The sequence below is a fragment of the Podarcis liolepis genome, assembly GCF_965112155.1.
Source record: "Podarcis liolepis genome assembly, chromosome: 2".
Classification (NCBI taxonomy): Eukaryota; Metazoa; Chordata; class Lepidosauria; order Squamata; family Lacertidae; genus Podarcis; species Podarcis liolepis.
Window position 1 is genome coordinate 78,286,053 of NC_139555.1, and position 21,867 is coordinate 78,307,919.

At 42.4% G+C, this 21,867-nt stretch overlaps 2 protein-coding genes across 4 annotated transcripts; one reads left to right on the plus strand and one right to left on the minus strand.

Moving 5' to 3' along the window:
• Nucleotides 1–533: 533 nt before the first annotated feature.
• On the minus strand, nt 534–8,375 carry MKRN2OS (MKRN2 opposite strand). Of its 2 annotated transcripts, XM_083489053.1 has the most exons (5): nt 8,150–8,375; nt 6,790–7,049; nt 4,209–4,258; nt 3,380–3,542; nt 534–1,035 (listed from the first exon to the last, which is right to left on the minus strand). In XM_083489053.1, the coding sequence occupies exons 2-5, from the start codon at nt 7,005–7,007 to the stop codon at nt 813–815; spliced, it is 654 nt and encodes a 217-aa protein (XP_083345179.1). In that variant the 5' UTR covers nt 7,008–7,049; nt 8,150–8,375; the 3' UTR covers nt 534–812. The 2 variants fall into 2 exon arrangements, with proteins under 2 accessions (XP_083345179.1, XP_083345178.1); XM_083489052.1 differs by having other exon boundaries at nt 6,790–8,375.
• Nucleotides 8,376–8,732: 357 nt separating this feature from the next.
• On the plus strand, nt 8,733–21,671 carry MKRN2 (makorin ring finger protein 2). 2 transcript variants are annotated; one of them, XM_083489031.1, is made up of 8 exons: nt 8,733–8,867; nt 10,771–10,899; nt 11,856–12,034; nt 12,765–13,075; nt 15,779–15,993; nt 16,976–17,086; nt 20,147–20,291; nt 21,340–21,671. In XM_083489031.1, the coding sequence occupies exons 1-8, from the start codon at nt 8,839–8,841 to the stop codon at nt 21,481–21,483; spliced, it is 1,263 nt and encodes a 420-aa protein (XP_083345157.1). In that variant the 5' UTR covers nt 8,733–8,838; the 3' UTR covers nt 21,484–21,671. The 2 variants fall into 2 exon arrangements, with proteins under 2 accessions (XP_083345157.1, XP_083345158.1); XM_083489032.1 differs by lacking the exon at nt 8,733–8,867 and adding an exon at nt 8,975–9,155.
• Nucleotides 21,672–21,867: the final 196 nt, after the last annotated feature.

A 21,867-nucleotide genomic window follows, 5' to 3' on the forward strand; every position in this document is an offset into this window, starting at 1 on the left:
AATTTGTGTTCTTGGTCCACCTTGTCTGGATATTTCTGTGAACTTTAGCCATTCTGCTACAGGTAATTAACCAAACTTTAGCTCAGGGATGGGCAAGTTATAGCTCTCCAGAGGTTGCTGGACTACAGCTGACTATTGGCCGTGGTGTTAGGGACCAGCAATATGTGTAGAGCTACAGCTGCTCCACCCCTGCCTTAACTCCTGGTACATAGTTATAATTACTTTGGAAGCAAGAGGTGTTTGTAGAATGCAGATCAATAATGTTCAGAACAGCTTAGAAGAATGCCTGTTTACTCAGAGGTAAATCCCAGTGAGTTCAGTGGGGCTTACTCCACATAGGACTGTAGCACGAGTAAAGCCGTGTTTGTTTCGAATCAGAAACACACCTAGGATGTTTTCAGTTTTCTACCTACCATTCTTTGTAAACTAACATTGCTATAGAGTAAACGTGCAAATGAAAGGAAGCCTTTTCTGTTAGGTTAATGATTTTTTTGCAATATGCAAAAAAAAATAAAAATCAGAACATGCAAGAATGCAGATAATGTCTTTATTTTATTTCATTCTTCCAAATGTCATTGTTTAGAAAAGTAGAAGTTTATTGGAACAGCCTCAAGGTTCCATAGTCTTATAGACACTTGAGATTAATCCTCAATCTCTGTGGGACCGCCTTCTGAATAAACATGCAGCATGATTTAATACATGTGTTGCAGTCCCAGCTTCATGTTTTCTTGTGAGATGATAGGAACAAGAAATATAAGTGCCTTAACATAAGGATTTTACTTCCATTGCTATACAGTTCCCTCATTATAAATTCAAATGGCAGTGTCCTCCTGAGCAGGCAGCTCAACCGCATAGAAGCCATTTTTGCATATTTCCTTGTAGATGGTGATATACTTGGAAGCTTTCCTTGTTCGTGGAATCACAAATCTCTCTGTAAATTCACTTTTATTCATTTGCTGCTTCTTTTGGGCGCTAAGCACACAGTTAATAAATGTTAGTGCATAGGTGTAACAGTTATGGAGATGTTCTTCATACCTATTAAAGGGAGAACCAGAAATGAGCATAAGAAACCAATGTGATACATAACTATTAAACATTTTATTAGCTTATGGTGATGGTGCAGGCAGGCCATTATGCCAGAGCAATCCTTGACCAATGGAAACATGCACCAGCAGAACATCATTTATGGAAGGATTTTTTAAACGGTGGAACTTGGGGGTGTGGTGGAGCAAAGCCACCATTGGGTAGTGTCTTATGTTTGCTGAGATTAGTCACATTCATTCTGTCTATACAAAGTTACACATGGAAATGATGGAAAGATGCAGATGCTAATATCACCTTCCCCCCCCCTAGACAAAACTTTCATGTCATATGTGCCATGTGAGTTACATCACACTGCCCTCATATTTTTTTAAAAAAAAACAACAACTACACAAGTGGAAACTTCTGCCTTCTATTTAAAGTTCTAACTTTCAGTATGAGGCTTAATTTTCCTTCAGTTATATTTGGTTCACCCATAAATTTATCTTGGATGCAGTTCTTACCACCTTTACATTTTTCTCTTCTTGGAAAGCTGAATTTAGCAATAGCATTTAATCTCTTTTTGCATATTGCCGTGTGCCCGAGATTCTACTTGTCCTGTGATTCTCCAGTGGGTAACAAAACATGCATATATGGCATATGGAGCTGTAAGGATGTGGTTTGCATATGCTAACTGAAGTGTAACTGAGGAACTCTGTAGTCAGGTTAACTTTGCAATGTGTTCCTCATTATTATTAGAACAGTGCTGATTCATTAAAATTAGTCAAAATACAAAAAAAAAGGCAGGGAATGTCATCCTTGTATGATTTTTTTTTTTTTTTTGGTAAGTTTCTCACTTTGAAAACCTATTTCTCTAAAATTCAAAGTATGTATTGAGCTAATTTTTATGAGATACAAGTTTAGGTTTCTTAAAAGGATGGAGTGGCTCTGAGTGCTTTTGCAGCCTATTCTTAGGCGACGCACTACTGGGTGGGCTTGGCTTAAAACAAAAACAGATGATGGCCTCAACCGCAAATTTTATGACTGCCTGTTTAGGATCCAGAACAAAATGGTTTTTTAAAAATAAAAAAATAAGATTTATGTCTTTCTTTCCTTACCGAACTGCAGTAAAATTACAAATCTCATGGTAGAAACATGCTCTCACCACCAGCATTTCTTATGTCACACACTCTTAGCAAAAAGAGTGCTGTAATTTTCAGAGTAGTGTCTTTGCCTGTAACTTTTCCATAGCTTGGGGATGCCAATGAGTCCCTTCTTGGATTACTTGAAACCTGCACACGGCTCTTGTTCAATTAAAGTAAGAGAGAATATAGTCTACGTTTACATTAATTTTTTCAAAATTCCAGAACTTGTAAGTGATCATCAGGTCTTTAACATTTGTTGGCCCTTTTTGGTACTTGTAATCATCACTGCATATATTATGCTGGGTCGCAGAAAAATAGCTTGACTAAAGCCTTTATTGGAATGACGTTCCTATCACTAGAAGTACTTGAAAAGCAAACATAATATGTTTTGTTTTCCACACTGAAACCATAGGTTGTACTCGAGGGACTATTTGGAATGTACTTCAGGAGAAATCAATCCTAATAATCATTGGATCAGTGAATATGGACACTGAAATGTTGCTAAGGCTTAGATTAGCCTTCTGGTACTCTCTGGAAATTTTGGACTACAACTCCTATCATTTCTGACAATTGCCTATGCTGACTGCGGCTGATGGGAGTGGTGGTTTAATGCAGCTGGAGAGCACCTGATTGAGAGAGGCTGACATAAATAATGAAAGCAGCAAAACCTGCCTGTATTCAATTTTGGTTTTGTTTGTTCGTCTTCCTACAGAAGTGCAATTCTGTACATGCTTACATCCCGTTCCCTCTTGATCAGTGTATCAAACGGTCGTATACATTCCAATCAATTCCTGTTCTTTATGAAACACATCTGACAACTTTGAACAGAAGTTAAAGCCAGCAACAATATATTTGATTGCACAGATGAGCGTTAACTGAGAATAGGATGGAGTCCAGTGATAATTTATTCTGCAAAACCATAACACTACAAAGTTACATGGAACTGCTTGCAATGTCTCGAGTCACCTCTCCCTTCTAGTATTGTTCATACAATACATACTATCAGAATCTCTCAATTAAACCCAAAATATACAGAAATGGTTAAAGAAGGTTAATGAAGAATGAGGCCTCAGAGTAATTTTGTCTAAAACCATTTCTCCAATTGACTACATCAGATCCTTCTCTGAGTTACCACCTAGGCAGAGTTCCAAAACAAAGGATGTCTAGTTTAGCTGCCTTTGAACATAGTCACATTTGTCTATTGAGCTTCTTACCTGTGTGGAAGCCAGATTTCTGCTGCAGAGAATTGTTCTAGGTATGTATCCCATTGGTTAAGCAGGCCATACATGTCAGGCTGGACTAGATGAACACTTACACATTGTTCCCATCCATGCTCAGCTATGTTAACTCCAGTTTCGTTGTAATTATACACTAAGCCTAAATACACAGCAACAGGACAAATCAGAAATGCAAAATGCAAGGATTAGTTATGACATGGTGACCAATAGTATAATTCATTACATTCTGTTAATTGCTGTTACTTGCAACATTCCCATTTCTTTTACAGGCTCATCTGAACAGTAGTTCTAAAAATGTTGGTTATATGAACCCTGAGTATGTAGTCCTATGAATGTCAATGTAATGGCATAATTAATTACCTAAATTGTGTAATTTTGCCACAGCAGAAAGCAAGACAAGTAACATTTTTGGCAGAAGACAAATGGTGGTGTAATGGAAGCAGTGCCGCATAAAACCAATACAAGTGGAACAAAAAATTATGCCTTCTTACATCCCTAGGCCCAACTGAAAAGAGCTCTAGCTACAGGCAATCACATTTGCAAACTTTCCCCAGGAAAAATGGTTATGTAGACTTAGCAAAAAGGGGATTGGTGGTAGAAGGGTTGCAGTTCACATACTGTAAGGAGCCTGAAATCTTGGAAAAGGAAGAGAAATCAAGGGCCAGAATGCCAGGAGGTTGAAGGGGGAGACATTGTAGGCAATAGGCAAAGGATGAGCAACCTGAGAGAAGGAAATGAGTCCAAAGACATTTATGTTTCACATAGAGAATCTTAATTTAGAAAGTGAATTACAAATGTCTCTTACCACTAGTATTGGTTATTCCAACATGGAGATCAGAACTTCCATCATACCCTCTGAAAGAAGACATTTAATATCTTTTCATGTTAGAAAACAATCCAGTTATTGGGGAGGGAAATGCTATATTTTTGCAATATAGAGAAATGTCCTGTTCCCTCTCTCTGCCCTGAAAAGACTGACTACAATCTTATCAAATGTAATTACTGTTCCATTTAATTAATTAAACTTCTAAATGAGTAAAAGGCTGCCTCAATCTGGCAGCAAATTATACATGATATACATACAACAAAGCACTTATATAAACTGCAGGTGGTTAGCACCATATTAGAAGAGGTATCAACAACAATAACGAGTTTATTTCGGGAATTACCGTATTTTTCGCCCTATAGGACGCACTTTTCCCCCTCCAAAAATGAAGGGGAAATCTGGGTGCGTCCTATGGGGCGAATGCAGGCTTTCGCTGAAGCTTGGAGAGCGAGAGGGGTCGGTGCGCACCGACCCCTCTCGCTCTCCAGGCTTCAGGAAGACACCCACAGCCTAGGCAGCCCTGCGGGAGTTCCCGCAGGGCTGTCTAGGCTGCGGATAGTAGTTTGTTTCCCGGAGCGTCAGCGCCCTGAAAGCAGAGCACCCGGCGCTTCGGGAACACACCCGCAGCCTGCTTCCCGGAGCGTCGGGCGCCCTGAAAGCAGAGCACCCGGCTCTTCGGGAACACCTCCACAGCCTACGCAGCCTGCTCGGGCTCCCCACACTGCGGATAGCAGCCTGCCGCCCGGCGGGCAGGGCGCCATGAAGCAGAGCGCCCTGCGTGCTGGACAAACATCCGCAGCGTGGAGAGCCCTGCAGGAGTTCCCCGCAGGGCTCCCCATGCTGCGGATAGCAGCCTGCCGCCCGACAGGCGGGGCGCCCTGAAACAGAGCGCCCCTCACCCCGGGCAGACATCGGCCAGCCCCACAAGTTCGGGGGACAGCAGGGAGGCACAGCGCCGCCATCCCACTGTTCCTTGACCTGGTTCGGTTTCCCCGACCTGCTTTTGGGGGGGAAATAAAGGGAAAAAAATTTCCCTTTATCCCCCCCCCCCAAGAAAAAACTAGGTGCGTCCTATGGGACGAAAAATACAGTATTTTCATCCTGATGCAAATGCTATTGATACATTACTTAGCTAAAACTCATGCAATTACCGGTAATTGATCAATACCTTTCATCAGGTTGTATCCCACGTTCTGCAGATTTTATAATTCCTCTAAACCAAGCATGGGGAACCTTTAAGCCCCACATTGTTCCTTTGCAGCTATGTGGGTACCTGTCCCATGGCACCGAATATGACCACAGATGTGGGATAGTTGGGTGTGGTTTGCAAGGAATGGCCTCATATATTGAAGCAGGACTCCCATTGGCCCAAATCTGGCCTGAAGCACAAGAGGTTCCCTACCCTTGCTCTAAATCAGTGTTTCCCAAACTCTGGTCTCTAGCTGTTTTGGGACTACAGTTCCCATCATCCCAGACCACTGGTCCTGCTAGCTAGAGATGATGGGAGTTGTAGTTCAAAAACAGCTGGAGACCTAAGACTGAGAAACGCTGCTCTAAACTGATCGTGGGATTTGTAACTCTATAAAGGTGGTGTGTTGTTGTTGTTTGTTTGTTTGTTTGTTTGTTTTCATTTCTATACCGCTTTATAAGAAAAAATCTCAAAGCCGTTTACAGTTGATCACTAAATTAGACCTCCTGACCTGTCAATTTGGTTTCAAAACAAATTTTGACTCACTTTAGTAAATTATGCAGAATTTACTCATTTCTACACCAGAGCTTAGAATAAGTCCACATGGTTTGTCTGCAGAAGGTGCCATATTTATTTCATTTTTAAAGTTTTACAAACCATTTAATCCAAGAACTCTCTAAGCAGTGTACATAATAAAATTGTACCGAAATCCACTATGAAGAAACATACACGAAATAATAATATATTAAGACACAGATGAAAACCATAGAACTTCTAAAACAAATATAGGTAACTAAATCATAGGTCCGGGTAGGCTTGCTAAAATAAAAACTTTTTCAGTGCATGTCTGAAATATAGTGAGGGTGCTGCCAAACTAAATGATTAACTCCTCGCAAAGGCAGAGCAGACATTATATGGCACTTGTAAAAGTGCAAGTTCCCCAGATCAAAGCAGTCAAATTGGCACATGTAGGGCAAGGCAATCGCTTAAGTAAACTGGTCCCAAGCTGCTAAGGCCTTGAATGGCAGAACCTTGAATGTGGCCCAGTGACAAACTGACAACCAATACAGATGTTTGAGCAATGGTACCATCATGCTGGCAAAATCTCACTCCTATCAGTCATCATGCTGCAGCATTCTGCACTGCACACTGCTCACTCCTTGGCACCTCTAATCCTGCTGCCACATTGCAAGGATGAGAGAGAATTTAGCCCCAGATCTTGGGAAAACATTGCTACCCATAAGTGGACTGCGGCAGATGGACTGATCTAATCCATCGTAAGGTAGCTTTCATATGTCTTCTTTCTGAGCACACAATCAAGCAAAATGAACATAAATACTAAACATAGCATTGTTGAGCAGAAAATCCTACCTCAGAAAGGTTCCTGTAGTAGGTTTAAGTAAAAAAGAACATCTTTCTCTGTGCCCATTAACAAATGGGCTGGGGATAGTGACAGGGGCTTCTTCCAGTTTCCTGTAGAACAGGCTCTGCCCACACAGGGGACAATGCTTGGGCACAAAGGAACCAAAGATGTCTCTCTTACAGTGGCTGATTTTGATTAAGCCTCTCTCCGAGTCCAAAGGCTGCATGATTTCTGCCTCCTCCTTGTGCAAATGCAGCTGGGCTTCTACCTGACACAGGCTTATGGGTGAAAGGCAGAGCTTAACTACTGAAATGGGCATGGGAAAGTGGGTGGGATTTATTAGCTGTGCAGGTGAGACTGACAGATCAGAGAGCCAATTACTCCTCTAAGAGAAGGAAGCAGAGAAGGGGGCAGGGAGGGAGGGTTTGCAGGTGGACATTCCCTTAAAGAGCCAGTATTTGTTTTTTCACATCATGAGGAGGTTATTCTGCTGTAGATTCACACAGTATGGTAGCTGTAATTTGTCCACTCACGTGGTCAATATTGGCTCAGTTCCTGCTAGTGTGACTTGGAAGTTTGGGGCTTGCACCTGCTTCTCCGCTAGCATAGCTGTCAGGCAAACCTAGCAGCATAATACAGTGGTACCTTGGGTTACAGACACTTCAGGTTACAGACTCTGCTAACCCAGAAATAGTACCTCAGGTTAAGAACTTTGCTTCAGGGTGAGAACAGAAATTGCGCAGCAGTGGCACAGTGGCAGCAGGAGCCCCATTAGCTAAAGTGGTGTCTCAGGTTAAGAACAGTTTCAGGTTAAGAACAGACCTCCAGAATGAATTAAGTTCTTAACCTGAAGTACCACTGTAAAGCTGTTCTTACTGACCACATTCTAATATAACTGAAAGCAGCTCCAAACAAGAACCAAGGCAGTAATCAGAGCTAAAGGACCACCCAGGAATCCATCTTACTAGCTGCAGGAAGCAAGGTTTCTCTCTCCATGTGATCTGCCTGCCTGCTGTGTAAAGTTCTTGTGAGGAATTGGACTCTGCTCTACGAAACCCTGGAGCAGATTACTATGAAACTAATAAAGGTTAAATATCAGGGGCCCTAATCCCAGACAGGCACCATAAGTGACTTCAGTCCACGTAGCTTAAAATTTTGGGGTCTAGTAGACTCAAATTGAGTCACACGACTCAAACTGATTAATTTTTTGTTTGAAAGTCTGTAGTGCAGATGCTGCAAAGGTGGTGTGTCGTGGCAAGTTGGCCATTCTGCTGAAGAGCGCTTAAATTCTTTCTGAATATTGCCTCTAGAAAATTACTTCCAAGAAGGACTGCAACCCTAAGCACACTAAGTAGAGAATGGACTCACTTCTGATTAAATCTACTTAGCCTTGCACATTGCATCTATATTTCGGCAGACAAGAAAGCAAAAGAAGGAAATATATTGTCTCTCAGTTATCAGAGCATAAGACTCTTAATCTAAGGGTCATGGGTTTGAGTCCTACGTTGGCAAAAGATTTCTGCATTGCAGGGGATTGGACTAGATGACCCTCGTGACCCCTGCGAATTCTACGGTTCTATGATTCCTGGTGTTTGTGACGCTTCCCGCCCTCCTTGCTAGATAGGGCGATGTGCAGCTCCCAAACGATTCGGCGCCACCGTAGATTGAGAACGACTGTCTTGTTCAGAGGCGCCGCTAGAGGGCGCGCCGCCTCGCTCTCGCGTTGGCGCTTCAGGCGCGCGGCCGCTCTAGCCCCACAGGCTGGCAAGGAGCTACGGCAAGTCTCCATGGCCGCCGCCGCCGCCGCCGACCTCCATTTCCGCCACAGCCAAAAGCATCCGGCCTCTAATTACGGCCAAGCGTGCCTCCCCTAATGCCTTCCGGCCGGAAACCAGTTCCTGCAAGAAGAGGCCGGGTAGCTTTGGCAGGGCTCCCAAACAGCTCCTCCTCCTCCTCCCTTCGCCCGCCGCCTTAAGCTTCTCAGGGCTCAGCGGAACCAAAATGCGAGGAGCTGCGCCGGGAGGGGACGCCGAAGCGGGAGCGGAGCCGGAGGAGACATGAGCAGCACTAAGGACGTGACCTGCAGGTCAGAGCCACCGAGCACTGCGACCTCTCCCCTCCCCCACCCACCGCCCTACGGCGCGCGGGCACGCCCCGCCCCTCGCCGGGGAGGGGTCGAGAGGCGGCCGGGCTCCCGCCCTCCTCCCGCCCGTTAAACTCCCGAGAGCCCCCTCCCCCTTCCCCCTCCCCCACCCAACGGAAGGGGAAGGAGAGGCGGGCGCCGCTGCTTCTGCTTCCTACCTTTGTTCCATTTCCCTGGTGACAGGCGGACACACCCCGCTCCCGCCTGCAGCCCCGTTGGTCCCAAAGCCCTGCAAGGGGACCCTCGTGGGCCTAGAAGCCACTAGGTGTATAGGAGGCCCTTTGGGATCTGGCCTCCTTGGGGGGAGAGGACGAGGCAACCTCTGTGATCCTGGCCCCCCATCCCTCCGCACGCGCCTGTGTGTGTCTCCTTGTTTAGCTTTGCTTTTGAGCAGCTGAAGTTCGCCCCAGTAGGGAAGAGAAACAGAAACTTAGTTGTGCGAGAGGAGGAACCCAAGAGCAGCCCTGTTGGATCAGAACTGTGGCCCTTTCTGGTCCAGCATCTCGTTCTCAACAGTGCGCAAGCAGACACGGAGCCATAAGAGGAGCACAACAGCGCTCTCCTCACCTGTGAATTCCGGCAATTGATATTCAGAGGCATATGCGGCCTGGGATGCTGACCTTCAAGACCCTGATTGCTGGTCCTCACCGTGTTATGTGGCAGGACATTTCATAGTTTAGCTATGCTCTGAAAAGAAGCATTTCCAGATTTTGTATGTCCTGAATCTCCTGTGATTCAGCTTCATGGGATGTGCCAGTTTCTAGTATTACCCAAATAGAGAGAGAGAATTGTTGGTGATTTTTTTAAAAAAGTAAACCTTTTAAAAGAACATATTCTGTCAAGTGCATTTTCTGCTATTTATTTAGTCAGTTGCTTTATATCGCTCAGGGCAATCCAAAGATACATTAAAACCAAGAGGAAAAAGAAATGCTTTAAAAACATCCCACCCGACTTCTAAAAGAACACAGATAATTAAAGGTCAAAGGCCTTGTTACAGAAGAAAGTTTTTGCCTGGTGCCTAAAGCTATATAATGATAGTGGAGAGAGCACTCCACAAACGATACCTGTTCTCCTGTTGCGATTTTCCAGACCTCTTGTGAAGGAGGCACACAAAGAAGGGTCTTAGCGGGGTCTGGGTTGGTTCATATGGGGAGAGGCAGTCCTTAAAGTATTGTAGTCCTGAGTCATTTAAGGCTTTATAGGTCAAAAGCAGCACTTTGAATTGGGCCTGGAAACTAATTGGCAGCCAGTATAGTTATGCCAGGATTGGTGTTGTATGCTCTCGTCCTGTGTTTCCCAAACGTTTTCCAACCATGGCCACCTTCCCGACCTTCTTTCCTTCCTGTGGCCCGCATGGGTGTAGCCAAGGGGGAGGCAGGGGAGCAGCTGCTCCCCAAATCAGTAAAAATCAATACACATCTGAGGTTCTGCCTCCTTGCCTTTTTTCTAACAAAAAAGCCCTAAATTAGGCATAGGCAACCTCGGCCCTCCAGATGTTTTTGGGACTACAATTCCCATCATACCTGACCACTGGTCCTGTTAGCTAGGGATCATGGGAATTGTAGTCCCAAAACATCTGGAGGGCCGAGGTTGCCTACGCCTGCCCTAAATATTTTTCCTTATAGAAGAATTGCTCCAACCTCTTGATCACTTATGCTTTTACTAAGTTCATTTCATTTTTGAAATTGTGCCCTAATTTCTGTCTCACTTTTCCTGGTTTCACATTATGGTGCATGTTATAGTTGATGCATAATGCTTGATGGTTGATTTTTGGTCATGTCTGAACAACATCAAGAAATAGTTTAAATGCCTGTCATCTGTTGGTATTTTCTCTTTGTCACTGCAGGTATTTTATGCAAGGGGTATGCCGTGAAGGAAGTAGGTGCCTGTTTTCGCATGATTTGTCTACAAGTAAACCATCTACTATCTGCAAATTCTACCAGAAAGGCCAATGCGCCTATGGAACTCGCTGCAGGTATGGGCTGCTTGTTTTAAAAATAAAACATACAGGTTTTTTGCAGGGGGGTGGAGTGTCATGCCAATGATATTTCCTAAGCTGTTGATCCTCTAGACTTGAAGAACAGCTTGTGGCTTGGATTCTATTTGGTTTGTAATATCTAGATTTTTATTAAAATCAGAGGAAGAGCTTAATGTTCCAATATCCTGGTTGCAGCTGGACAATTAGTTCTTAGAATCTGTGCTGCTGCTTGTTTTATAAAAAAGCTTGCAAGATTAAAGCTTGCCTTGTGTGAAGCCCAGCTGGTTGATCTAAAGTTACAATCCCATATACACTTTCCTGGGTGTATATACCATTGAACTCAGTGCATAGAACTGGGATGTTTATGCTGCAATCCTAAATATTAAATAGAAGCAAGTTTCTTTTGAAATTGGCAGAGCTCTAAGTAACCATACATAGGATTAGGATCCTATGTACTCTTAAGAGTACTTTCTGGGCTTAACTAGATGAGGGATGTAGTCTCTCCTAAGGGGATCTTAGTTATGTTATAGAAAGATTAAAAAGTCAATTTAGACTGCAGTCCTTACCGCACTAAGGCCCATTGAATTCAATAAGACTTACTTCTGAGTAGAATTCTGCTGGAAGACTGCAACCCTGTCCCTCACTTAATTGAAATCAGTGGGACTTATTCTTGCATAGGAAGGTACTGTGGATACGTTAAAAGTGCAGTAACTCATACTCATTGTATGTTTAGTGTAGATTTTGCTGAATTCGTCGAAGCAGTGAGTGACACTCATTCTTAAGAACCCACTTACTTTTAAACAGCCTGCCTATTGAAACAAGTCCCTTTTTGCAAGGGTGGCTATCCCCCCCAAACCTGAGAATTACACAGTAGGGTAATTGTACTAGCACAAATGCATTGAAATAAATGTCTTCCGCAGTTAATATTTGTGGTCTTTTTATTTGTTCTTAAGATATGATCATGTTAGACCTTCTGCATCAGGTGCCATAGTGAGTACTAGGACACTTTGCGCTTCTGCACCACCATTCTACAGCCTTAACACTCAGCCGGAGCAAAATACACCTATAACAAAAAGTAAAGTACATGAGCCTGGAAAACGTGAAAAGAAAACATTAGTGCTCAGAGACAGAGGTAAGAGTGTGTTTTTTTTCCATTTTTCTAATGCTGTTGACACTTGGTTGTTTTGCTTATTTGCTGCTTTTTATTTGGTCCTAAATGATTCCAAGCATTTGTCCTTACATAAACAGACTCACACACTGCAGCCGACACACTAACATGTCACAATGTATAGTTTGGAAAGCTCTGGCCTACAGTGACCAAGAAACAGGCCCCAACTTTGGCAGATAGGAGCAGACTTGATTACGTTCCTGAGTGCACCCTTTTGCATCCTCCAGTGTCAGTGCATGGCTGCCATTCACTCATATGGAGAAAGATACAGCACTGCACTTGGGGAGACTGTTGCTGTGAAGGGAGGGCAAGAGCTACGCAATCTTCACCTCTAGGATCCTGGAAACTTACAAGCTCTCCCTTCATGCACACTGTGCCTGCTGCCATGACTGGCATTTTGTAAATTTGCAATTATTTTTCACCCATTCTTTAATTTTGGATGCATGTTTTTCTGATGCTTGTTCCGGAAAGAATTGGGTGTGAGTAATTAAAGTGCATGACTGGAGATGATAAAGCTTTCTACGATCTGAAGATGAAAGTAGGTTCCCTGTGTTTAGTGGAGGCAAGTTGAATTAAATTGCAATTTAGAAATGCCTGCCAGCTGCTTTATTACCTTATGATGGGATATTTCATGAGCAGCTAACCGTAGCTCTTCTGTTTCACATGATCACATGCTATTTTCTCCTCTCCCAAGATTTATGTGGCTCAAATGAGGAGAGGACGAGATGCAGCGCTCAGAGTGATTCAGCATGTTGCAGTGTTCCAACAGATGCTCTAGAAGCAAAGCCCCATTCATATTTGGAAGCTATCCGCAGTGGGCTTGAAGATGATGATGCTGAACCTGGAAGTTCATACGCAGATGGCGAACAGTTATGTCCCTATGCAGCAGCTGGCATGTGCCAGTTTGGTGACAGATGTCTCTACCTCCATGGGCAAGTGTGTGAAATCTGTGGCTTGCAAGTACTTCATCCCTTTGACCCAGAACAGAGAAAGATGCATGAAAAGGTAAACATGACTAAAAAGAAAACTAATTTCAACCTGAAACTATATTTCTTGAAACGTCTTGTAGATCTATGTTATTTTTGGTTTTTAGTGTCCTCCTACAGATGTAGCTAGAATCTATGGTTTCCTGCCATGAGAGTGAGCTGTAGTGAGCCTAGGTCTCAAGTTCCCTCTTCTCTTTCATCAAGTAGACTGGAATCTTTGGCTTCTGGTTTTAAACTAACCACTGCTCCCTATGTCATCTGAACTTGGTGGACTGTGGTTTTGTTTATGCTGCAGCTGACTTTTTCCCCCAGATCCTGGCTTGGTCTCACTAGGCATAGTTTGAACAAGCCACAGATCCCCAAGTTCAGACATTGTGGGGGACTGTGGTTAGTTGGAAAGCTTCCTCTTTAAATTTACTCCATGTAGATTAATAATGTGATTCACTATTGTAGTAGGAAACCATGATAATACTATTGTGTCAGTGTAGTCTTACATTTTTGCTAGCATATTTTCCTCTAGTTTATTGGTAAGCTTCATTTTAAGGTATCTACAAGTATGTTTTTGTCACCTTCCATGAGTAATCAAGTGGCTTAAAAAATGCTAATAACTTGAGTCAATTACTGGAGAAAGTAGTATGTAAAATTGCATTGGAAAATAATACTTAAAATACAGTATAATCAGTGTGTGAAGCCATGAAATATAATTTTCACAGCTATATTAAAATATGTCTATTGTAGCATTATCATAATCTAAAACCAAAGTAGGTGTTGAATGCACCAGTCTCATGAAACTAGCCTTAGAATTCAACCTGCTGCTAAATTCTTAAGTGTAACTGATTAGAAGTAATGAAATTCCATTGAGCTTCTTATAGGTGTGCTAATGTTGTACTGTTATTTTTAGATTTGATTGACGCTTTTAAATGGATTGTCTTGTATTTCGTTTAAATAATATAGTTGGTTTCAGTAACTCAAATATTTAACGCAGAATGTATCTATAAATGTTCTTGCATACTGTATTCTATACATTGCATTTCTGGGAATGTTTCCTATACTGCTTCCATTCTTCTTAAAAATGATTGATAGTACAAAACCATAGCCTTCACACTCTGCCCTTACTTACCAGGTTGTATCCAACATAATGCTAAGTGGATATTCCATCAGCCCAATAATTTCTGCTTTTTCAGTGGAATGTTCTTCTCTCTCTCCCTCCCCACATTCCCTTAAACATTTCTAGGAGTTCCCCCAACCCTGTGAAACAGATTTGGGGAGAATGTGGTGCATGCATGGAGGGAGGAAGTGCCCTGTAGCACAAGCACTAATTCTTGCACTGATGGGATGCAGTAGTTGAATACTACGGTAGTTCCATTCTTCTTTTCCTGACCCTGCCTGCCTGATGGCTCTCCTGCAATATGCTGTGCTAAGGCAACGGACAATCTTTATGTTAGCCCAGTGCTCAAATGGGATGGGGCGGAATCCTATGTCACTTCTTTCCAGGCAGAGATCATTGGGCCTGGCCCAACATACCCCACTTCCTCTTTTGTCCCATCTTAAAACCAAAGCTACTTCCTCTCCCACCCCTCACCCTCTTCAGACAGATTACTCATCAGTATTAAATTAAATGCTGTTAACTTCTCATATATCAGGACTGTTCAACTTGTGACCCATCATGCCAAATTCAGCTCACCAGCTGTACACTGTGATGTGATCACCAGGTGCTTGACAGTTCCCCCCCCCCACCTGCTGCTCTGTGAAAATAGGGCATTTGCATAGTTGCTGGTAGGCTTCATTAAGCTTAATGGGTCTGAAATTGTGTGGGCCTCATCTGTAAAATTCTACTGTCACATAATTGTATCCAGTTGCCATTTTAAATCCAAGGTCAGCTGCATGCTTAATTATAGCTTAATGTCAGTCCCTTGGCTGTCCAAGGTCTTTACGCTGGTGGGTTTGGTTTGGTTTAGTATTTATAGTCTTCTTTTTAAAACAACAACAAAGCAGCTACTGTGTTTTTGGTGAGGGGGTTCTTAATTAATGTTTGTTTTATTGCCAAGGAAAACTTGTATCAATCTAGCAAGGGAACTTTTGTTCCTCTACTCTCCCTCCACAAATCTGCTTTGGATGGTTAGTGGAACCCCTAGAAAAAGCTTGATTTTATGGCACTTAGGCTGCAATCCTATGTTCCTGGTAGGTGGCAGTGGGACTTGATGGAGCAGCAATGCCAGCACTGCACGTACAGACTGGTGCTTGAGGCAAGAGGGGGAAGCAGAGAAAATGTCCCTCTGCTGTGCCAGCTCCCAGGCTGCTGTGAACAGGCCCAGATCTGACTCATTTGCCATCACAATGACAACAGCAAGGTCTGCACAGAATCTAGTAGATCCAGGGCCAGCCCAGTCCTGCTCCCTCCCACTGGCTGTCGCCATCTGGGATGCTGTTGGCAGTAACTTGCACCTGCTCTATAAGTGGGCATATTCAAGTGCTTCTCATTGGTGGAGCTCCTCCACCATCTGAGGCTGACAGAGCCAGGCAGGACTGGATGGAGGGAACCTCTACTCCCAGCAAGGCATATGAGGGGTTTGAATTGCTCTGCCAGTTCTAAATCGACAGGTTTAGGACTGTACTGTCAGAACATTGTAGTGGCTCCATGACAGAAACCTATAGTAGCAGTCCTTCCCTCTGCTTCCTTTAAAAATATCTAATATCTTTTGGGCTTTTCTTACATATATAGATGTGCATGGCTACGTTTGAACACGAGATGGAGAAGGCCTTTGCCTTTCAGGCAAGTCAGGACAAGGTGTGCAGTATCTGCATGGAAGTGGTATATGACAAACCATCAGCATCCGAAAGAAGATTTGGAATCCTTTCCAACTGCAATCACACATACTGCTTGTCCTGTATCCGGCAGTGGAGGGGTGTCAAGCAGTTTGAGAATCCAATCATAAAGTAAGTTCCTAACAACCTTCATTTTCAGAATACAGTGCGGGATACTTTTCTTATTTCTTTCCTTTGTATCTTCAAACGAGATGTAGTGTAGCTGAGGATTGACTAAGGAAAGTTTTGCTTACGGTTTTTTGCTATTGCATTGTTACAGGAATTTTTTCGATTGATGGGGAAACCCCCATTTGTAACAACAACCAAAAGATATTATGGAATATGTAAGTGGGGTTATTGATGAGAACAGACTCTTTTGTTTGTTGGCTTCAGTGTGAGCCTCAGAAAATGAAGGGGTGTGTGTGTGTGTGTGTGTGTGTGTGTGTACAGAAAATGCTGAAACCTAGCATTTTTAAAATTTGGTTCCTTGGATAAGACTGAATTTATTCGTTATTGCCATCCCAACATTCAGCATACTGTAGCCACTGAGCATGTCATTGAATGCAGATAAAAATTAAATGGTGGGAAAGAATCATGCCTGGATCAGCTCTGGAAGTGGGGGTGAAGGCAAAAGAGTAGGGAGTATGAGGCCATCTCTTTTTAATACTGTGCTTTGAATTGCTGTGACCTGCATCAGCTTTGAGAAACAGAAATTTTCATCCCATTTACCACACTGATCTGAACAGAGGAGCTGAAATCTCTGCTCATATCAGCTCTTATGATGGAGCCCATCATCACACTGATAAGGGGAGAGGTTGAAACCTCTTTTCACCCCAGTGTGAGATTGGAGCTCAACACTGCCCCCTCCTGCCCTGCTCGCTTTTCTTTTTTTAAGCTCCCCCATCCTCAGAAAAAAACTTTTTTTTAAAAGATAGGGTTTTTTTTAGGGTGGGGGAGCTTTCGAAGCTGCCAGAAATCACATTGGGCCCCAGATATTGCTTCCAGGCCACAGGCTACCGATTTGTACTTCAGAAATGCATAGTATTGCTCTTGAATTGGATGAAACTGCTTCTTCTCAGCAAACTACACATATACTTTTTAAATTTCATCCAAGGTCCTGTCCAGAATGTCGTGTGATATCAGAGTTTGTAATTCCCAGTGTGTATTGGGTGGAAGATCAGACTAAAAAGAACGAGCTGATTGAAGCATTTAAACAGGGAGTGGGGTAAGTATTATTATTATTATTATAATGTGAGACCAGAGTTGTTTGATGAGAAGGAGTTCAATTAAATAATAATAATAATAATAATAATAATAATAATAATAATAATAAATAAATAATTAATATATTGTGTTATTGTCTCAGTCTAGAGCAGTATGCAGTATACAGAATACTTCTGTAGTTAAAAAGGTTTTTGTGAATATGTCTATCAGACTATTAAACATAAAAGTGGCAATCAGTGGGGTGAAATACCTCCCCCCCCCCCATTAAAATAACTCCAGGATGTGTTGGTTAAGTTTGGTAACATGTTTATACTGATCCAAATAGTGATTTTTTTTTCACCCTTTAGCACGCTAGTAGTTTGATTCAGATGAAAGGCCAAGTCCTGCTTTGCATGAAGACGACCCAGGCTAATACACTCCATCCTCCCATTTTGGCCTTTTGTTCTTCATCTGTCCTTCAGTTCTGGATGTAGGCAAACTGGTTTCTGCAAACCATAATTTGCAATTCTGTCTTCTAGGCAAAGTTGATTTGCCAACAGAGCAGATGTAGATGGGGGTATGGAAATAGAGGCCATGTGAGCCCACTACGTTCCCAATCCTTTTGGTTTGGGGTTATCAAGCAACATTTATGCCCAAATTGACCCATGGCCTTTGCACAAGAATTTTATTTATTTATTTAGTTCTGTTTATATATCATCCTTCACCAAAAGATCTCAGCGCGGTTCACAAGATAAAAATGCAAGAAGCTGTGTGTCCCATAATGCAAGTTTTGCGAGTTACAAGTGATCACTGGTGATCCACCTACCCCTGTTTAGTTTTTTGTTTTTCTAGCATTCTTCCATTTGGCTAGGCTCACACTTTTTTATCCCTTGAAATGAAAGTGAGTATTGGCATCAGATAGCCTGGCCAGGGACTTTGCTACTGTGTCTTTTTGGAGAATGCAGTCCTCGGGTTGAATTAATCTTCAATCTCATATATAGAAATTTATGGCCTCATTTCTGAGGTTAATGAAGTAGAATATCTGAAAAGACTTGTTTACTATTTGCATTTAGGCTGTAACTTGGTATTAAGGTCAGACCACAAATCATTTCAATATCCATTTTCTCTAAAATTGCTAAAGATCCTGATTTTTTTACCCATGGTGGGGTAGGGAATACATCAGGACATTTAAGAAGTCTTTTTCTAATCATTACTTTGCCAGGACAACATTTTTAAGTGCAGTGCTTAACTGAAACAGCAAATCTAGAATGAAAGTATGTTTTCAACCTTCTCACACTATTTTGATCAAACTGTCCCCTTAAAATTTGTCAAAACAAAACAAAAACCCACATGTGGTGAATAGTTCATTTTATGAGAGCCAACAGTGAATTGTGTACATATCTTACTAATCTATCTAGCATTTGGTTAAATGCTTGTTGTAATTAACCAAATGCCAGCTGTGTCATTCTGTGACCTTCACTATTGGTTTCTGAGATGTGTGTGCCTCAAAAGGCAAAGCTTTTGTTGTTTACATTGTGTTACTCTTTATTTATGCAGTGTTTATGCTTATCAGTCACATCAGGGGGCTGTGCTATTAATACATCTAGAGCTGAAATCTGCAGCTGCTGATCAGAACAAACAGCTTGAGCCTATGATTCGGTGTTTTGTGTCTGAAGGCTATAAATTATATACTTCTGTGGAAAATCTAAGCGTGACAGCTCCAAAAATGGACCTGTATGCAGGAAAGGAAAGACCTGGCAGTAAACCTCCTGACTTTGCAGCTCTTTTATGGAACAAATCCACCCAAAAAAATCATTTTGGATTTGTCTTGATAGAGGAATTGAGAGGAATGGTAAAAATACATAATAGCAAAGTTACTAGCATTTTTGACATGGTCTCAGGCTGAAATCTTTTCTGCCTTTGACCATCTTTTATAGAATCAGAATCATGGAATTGTAGAGTTGGAAGGGAACCCAAGGGTCATCTAGTCCAGCCCCCTGGATTGCACAAATCTCAACTAAAGCACCCAAATAGAACTTTCAAATTGCAGTAAGATCTGCCCTATTAAATATAATTTGAAGCAAGTTGCAAGTTGCAAGCTGCCTTTCTCAGTTAGGACAATGTGCTTCCTTAATGCAGATTAATGGGAAGTACAGTTAATATGCTTTTGTGGTATCACAGGCTTGGATGGTTGACCCATCTAAGTGACTCAGAATGTAAAATGATGTCTGAACAGAATTTTTTGTCCTAAATAAAACCGATTCTGTGAGTGGGTTTTTCTCTCAGAAAGAATCTATCCCCTTCTTGCTTCAGATTTTAACAGTTGAACTTAATAGCTGGTTAAAGTTACTGTGTTACGCTCAAATTTTACTTACAATTTTTAATTAAAGATTTTATAATAAAACAAGTCTCCTATAATATAATAAGTTATGGCTGAAGCCACATGTCTTACATTCTTGCCTGCTTCCGTTTTGTTCTAGTAAGAAACTAAAGTGTGCCATTGGGTCAAAAGAGATCACAGTTCCTTAACATTGTCCTAAGCCTCTTTTACCACAACACTCTGTACACTTCCCAGTGAAGTCTCACATTGGTATACTACAGTCAGAACAGGACCAGAAATAAATGCACACATCCACTGCCATATCATGATACATGGGAGAAAGAGTGGCTGCAAAGGGTTGGCGATCTGATCTGCACAGGGACTGTCATAGCCAGGGACTGTACATCACTGCTCTGCTCCAGTAGAGATTGATGGAGAAGCATTCTATTCACCTAAAGCTTTGTTGAGCAGAGTCGCCAATGCCAATCTAATCGGAGTGAGAGTTAGTGATGGGTGCTGGAGGAAATTCGTCAAGCTCTTTGTGTTTAATTGCTTTCCTCTTACCTTACAGTAAAGCAAGCAATAAATGCCTACAATAATGCCACTGACAATCTCCCCTTGCATTGAAGTGCCTTAGGTGCCTTTACTTTGGGTTTTCACTCCTGTATTTACTTCCCCCCCCCCTTGTTTTTAACAACATTAGCCACCTTGAGATTTAGGGTATAAATGAATGCCCTTGTGTTTTCTCTCTCCTATGTTCAGGAGGAAGGCCTGCAAGTATTTTGACCAGGGTAAAGGGACCTGCCCATTTGGGGGGAAGTGTCTGTACCTGCATGCCTATCCAGATGGGAGACGGGCTGAACCAGAGAAACCACGAAAGCAGCTTAGCTCTGAGGGGACTGTCCGGGTAAGATTTCCAGCCATGTGTCTTCTCGCAACTAAACAGCGGCGCTGGGCTTCAGTGATCCGACACATTCTTCCACTGAAGGCTTTGACACTTTTATACATTCATAAAAGGCTTCAGTGTATCAAGCTGTAGCATAGCTGGCCCCTTTGGGGAACAGAGTGCTCTTTTCCTAAGATCCCGAGTGATGAATCTCATTTTGACAATGGAGCTTTTTCAATTTCAGAATCTAGTTTATTTGGCATTTAAAACACAAATGCTTGAGTGTACTTGTTCATTTTTGCCTAGCTAGCAAGTGTGGTTTTAAATAGCCCTGAAAATTGCACATTTATATGTTTGGATCATCCAAGTAGGCTTCTTTTCAGTAGAGACTATTGTATTTCTAATAATAGTGCACTTGTTGCTTATAACCTTTACTTTAAGCGTAATGCTGTTTTGTCAGATCAGTACAGATACCTACACAGCTAGTGCTGTAGCCCTTGCTGGCAGTGCAGGCACAGCGGCATGCTTTGAAGTCCTGGACTTCAGAGCTGATTCAGAGGCCTTAGGGTTCAATGGGAATTTAGAGTAGTAGTAGCTACAACACACACTCCCATCAGCTGGACCCAAGAGCTGTTAAGGTCTTGGAAATACAAAGGCCAGGATCACAAGCTTGCATTTACAGAAAGGCCCTTCCTAGGGCAAGGACTGATAGCTCACTGGTCAAGCACATGCTTGCACAGAGAAAGGTGCCAGTTTCAAGTGCTGTGAAAAATCTTTGCCTGGGACTAGTGAGTTAGATGGGCAAAAGGGGACTGTAGCCTCCAAGAAAAGCTAACTCTTCACACACATCAATGAAATTCTGGCAGTGACCCATGTGCCTCTCTGCAGCTGGCATCTTTTTGGTACCAAGGGAAGCAGGCCTTGTCATACTTGTACTGCACTGTGGAGGATGCTGTTTTAGCTGTAGCAGTACCCTGCTTTTCAGTTCAGGTGTATGCAGTATTTAAGCAGATATCTTCTTAGGTATGTGTCATTAGTGAGCACTCTATTTTGTTGTTTTTTATTCCAGTTCCTTAATTCTGTTCGCCTCTGGGATTTTATTGAAGACCGAGAAAACAGAGCACTGCCAGCTGCTGACAATGATGTAACAGAGATGGGAGAGCTTTTTATGCATCTTTCCGGAGCAGATGCTGAACCTGCTGCCCCTCCCTAAACCACCACAAGATCTCTACCATGTACTCTTCTGTATCAGTCTTTCTGTTCCTTAAATAACTTTGTACTGTTTACCACTTTAGAATTACTGTGCCATGGAGACTGAAGTCCTGGTGAAATTCTAGTATGAGCCTGACACTGTAGAGCAGAACAATTGAAGCTTAATAAAGTGATTGCTTTAAATAAAAATGTCAGTGTATAGTCATAAGTAGAAGAACTTCTGTTTTTCTGAAATCAGAACACCAGTGTGTTACCCAAAAACTTCGAGATTTTGAGAGATGATTTGTTTCCTGAAAAATCACAAGCTAGGGGCAGGCAGTAGTGAACATCAAGCATCATCATGTAACATTCCTCCTGACTCAAACCAGCATTCCCCAGTATAGCT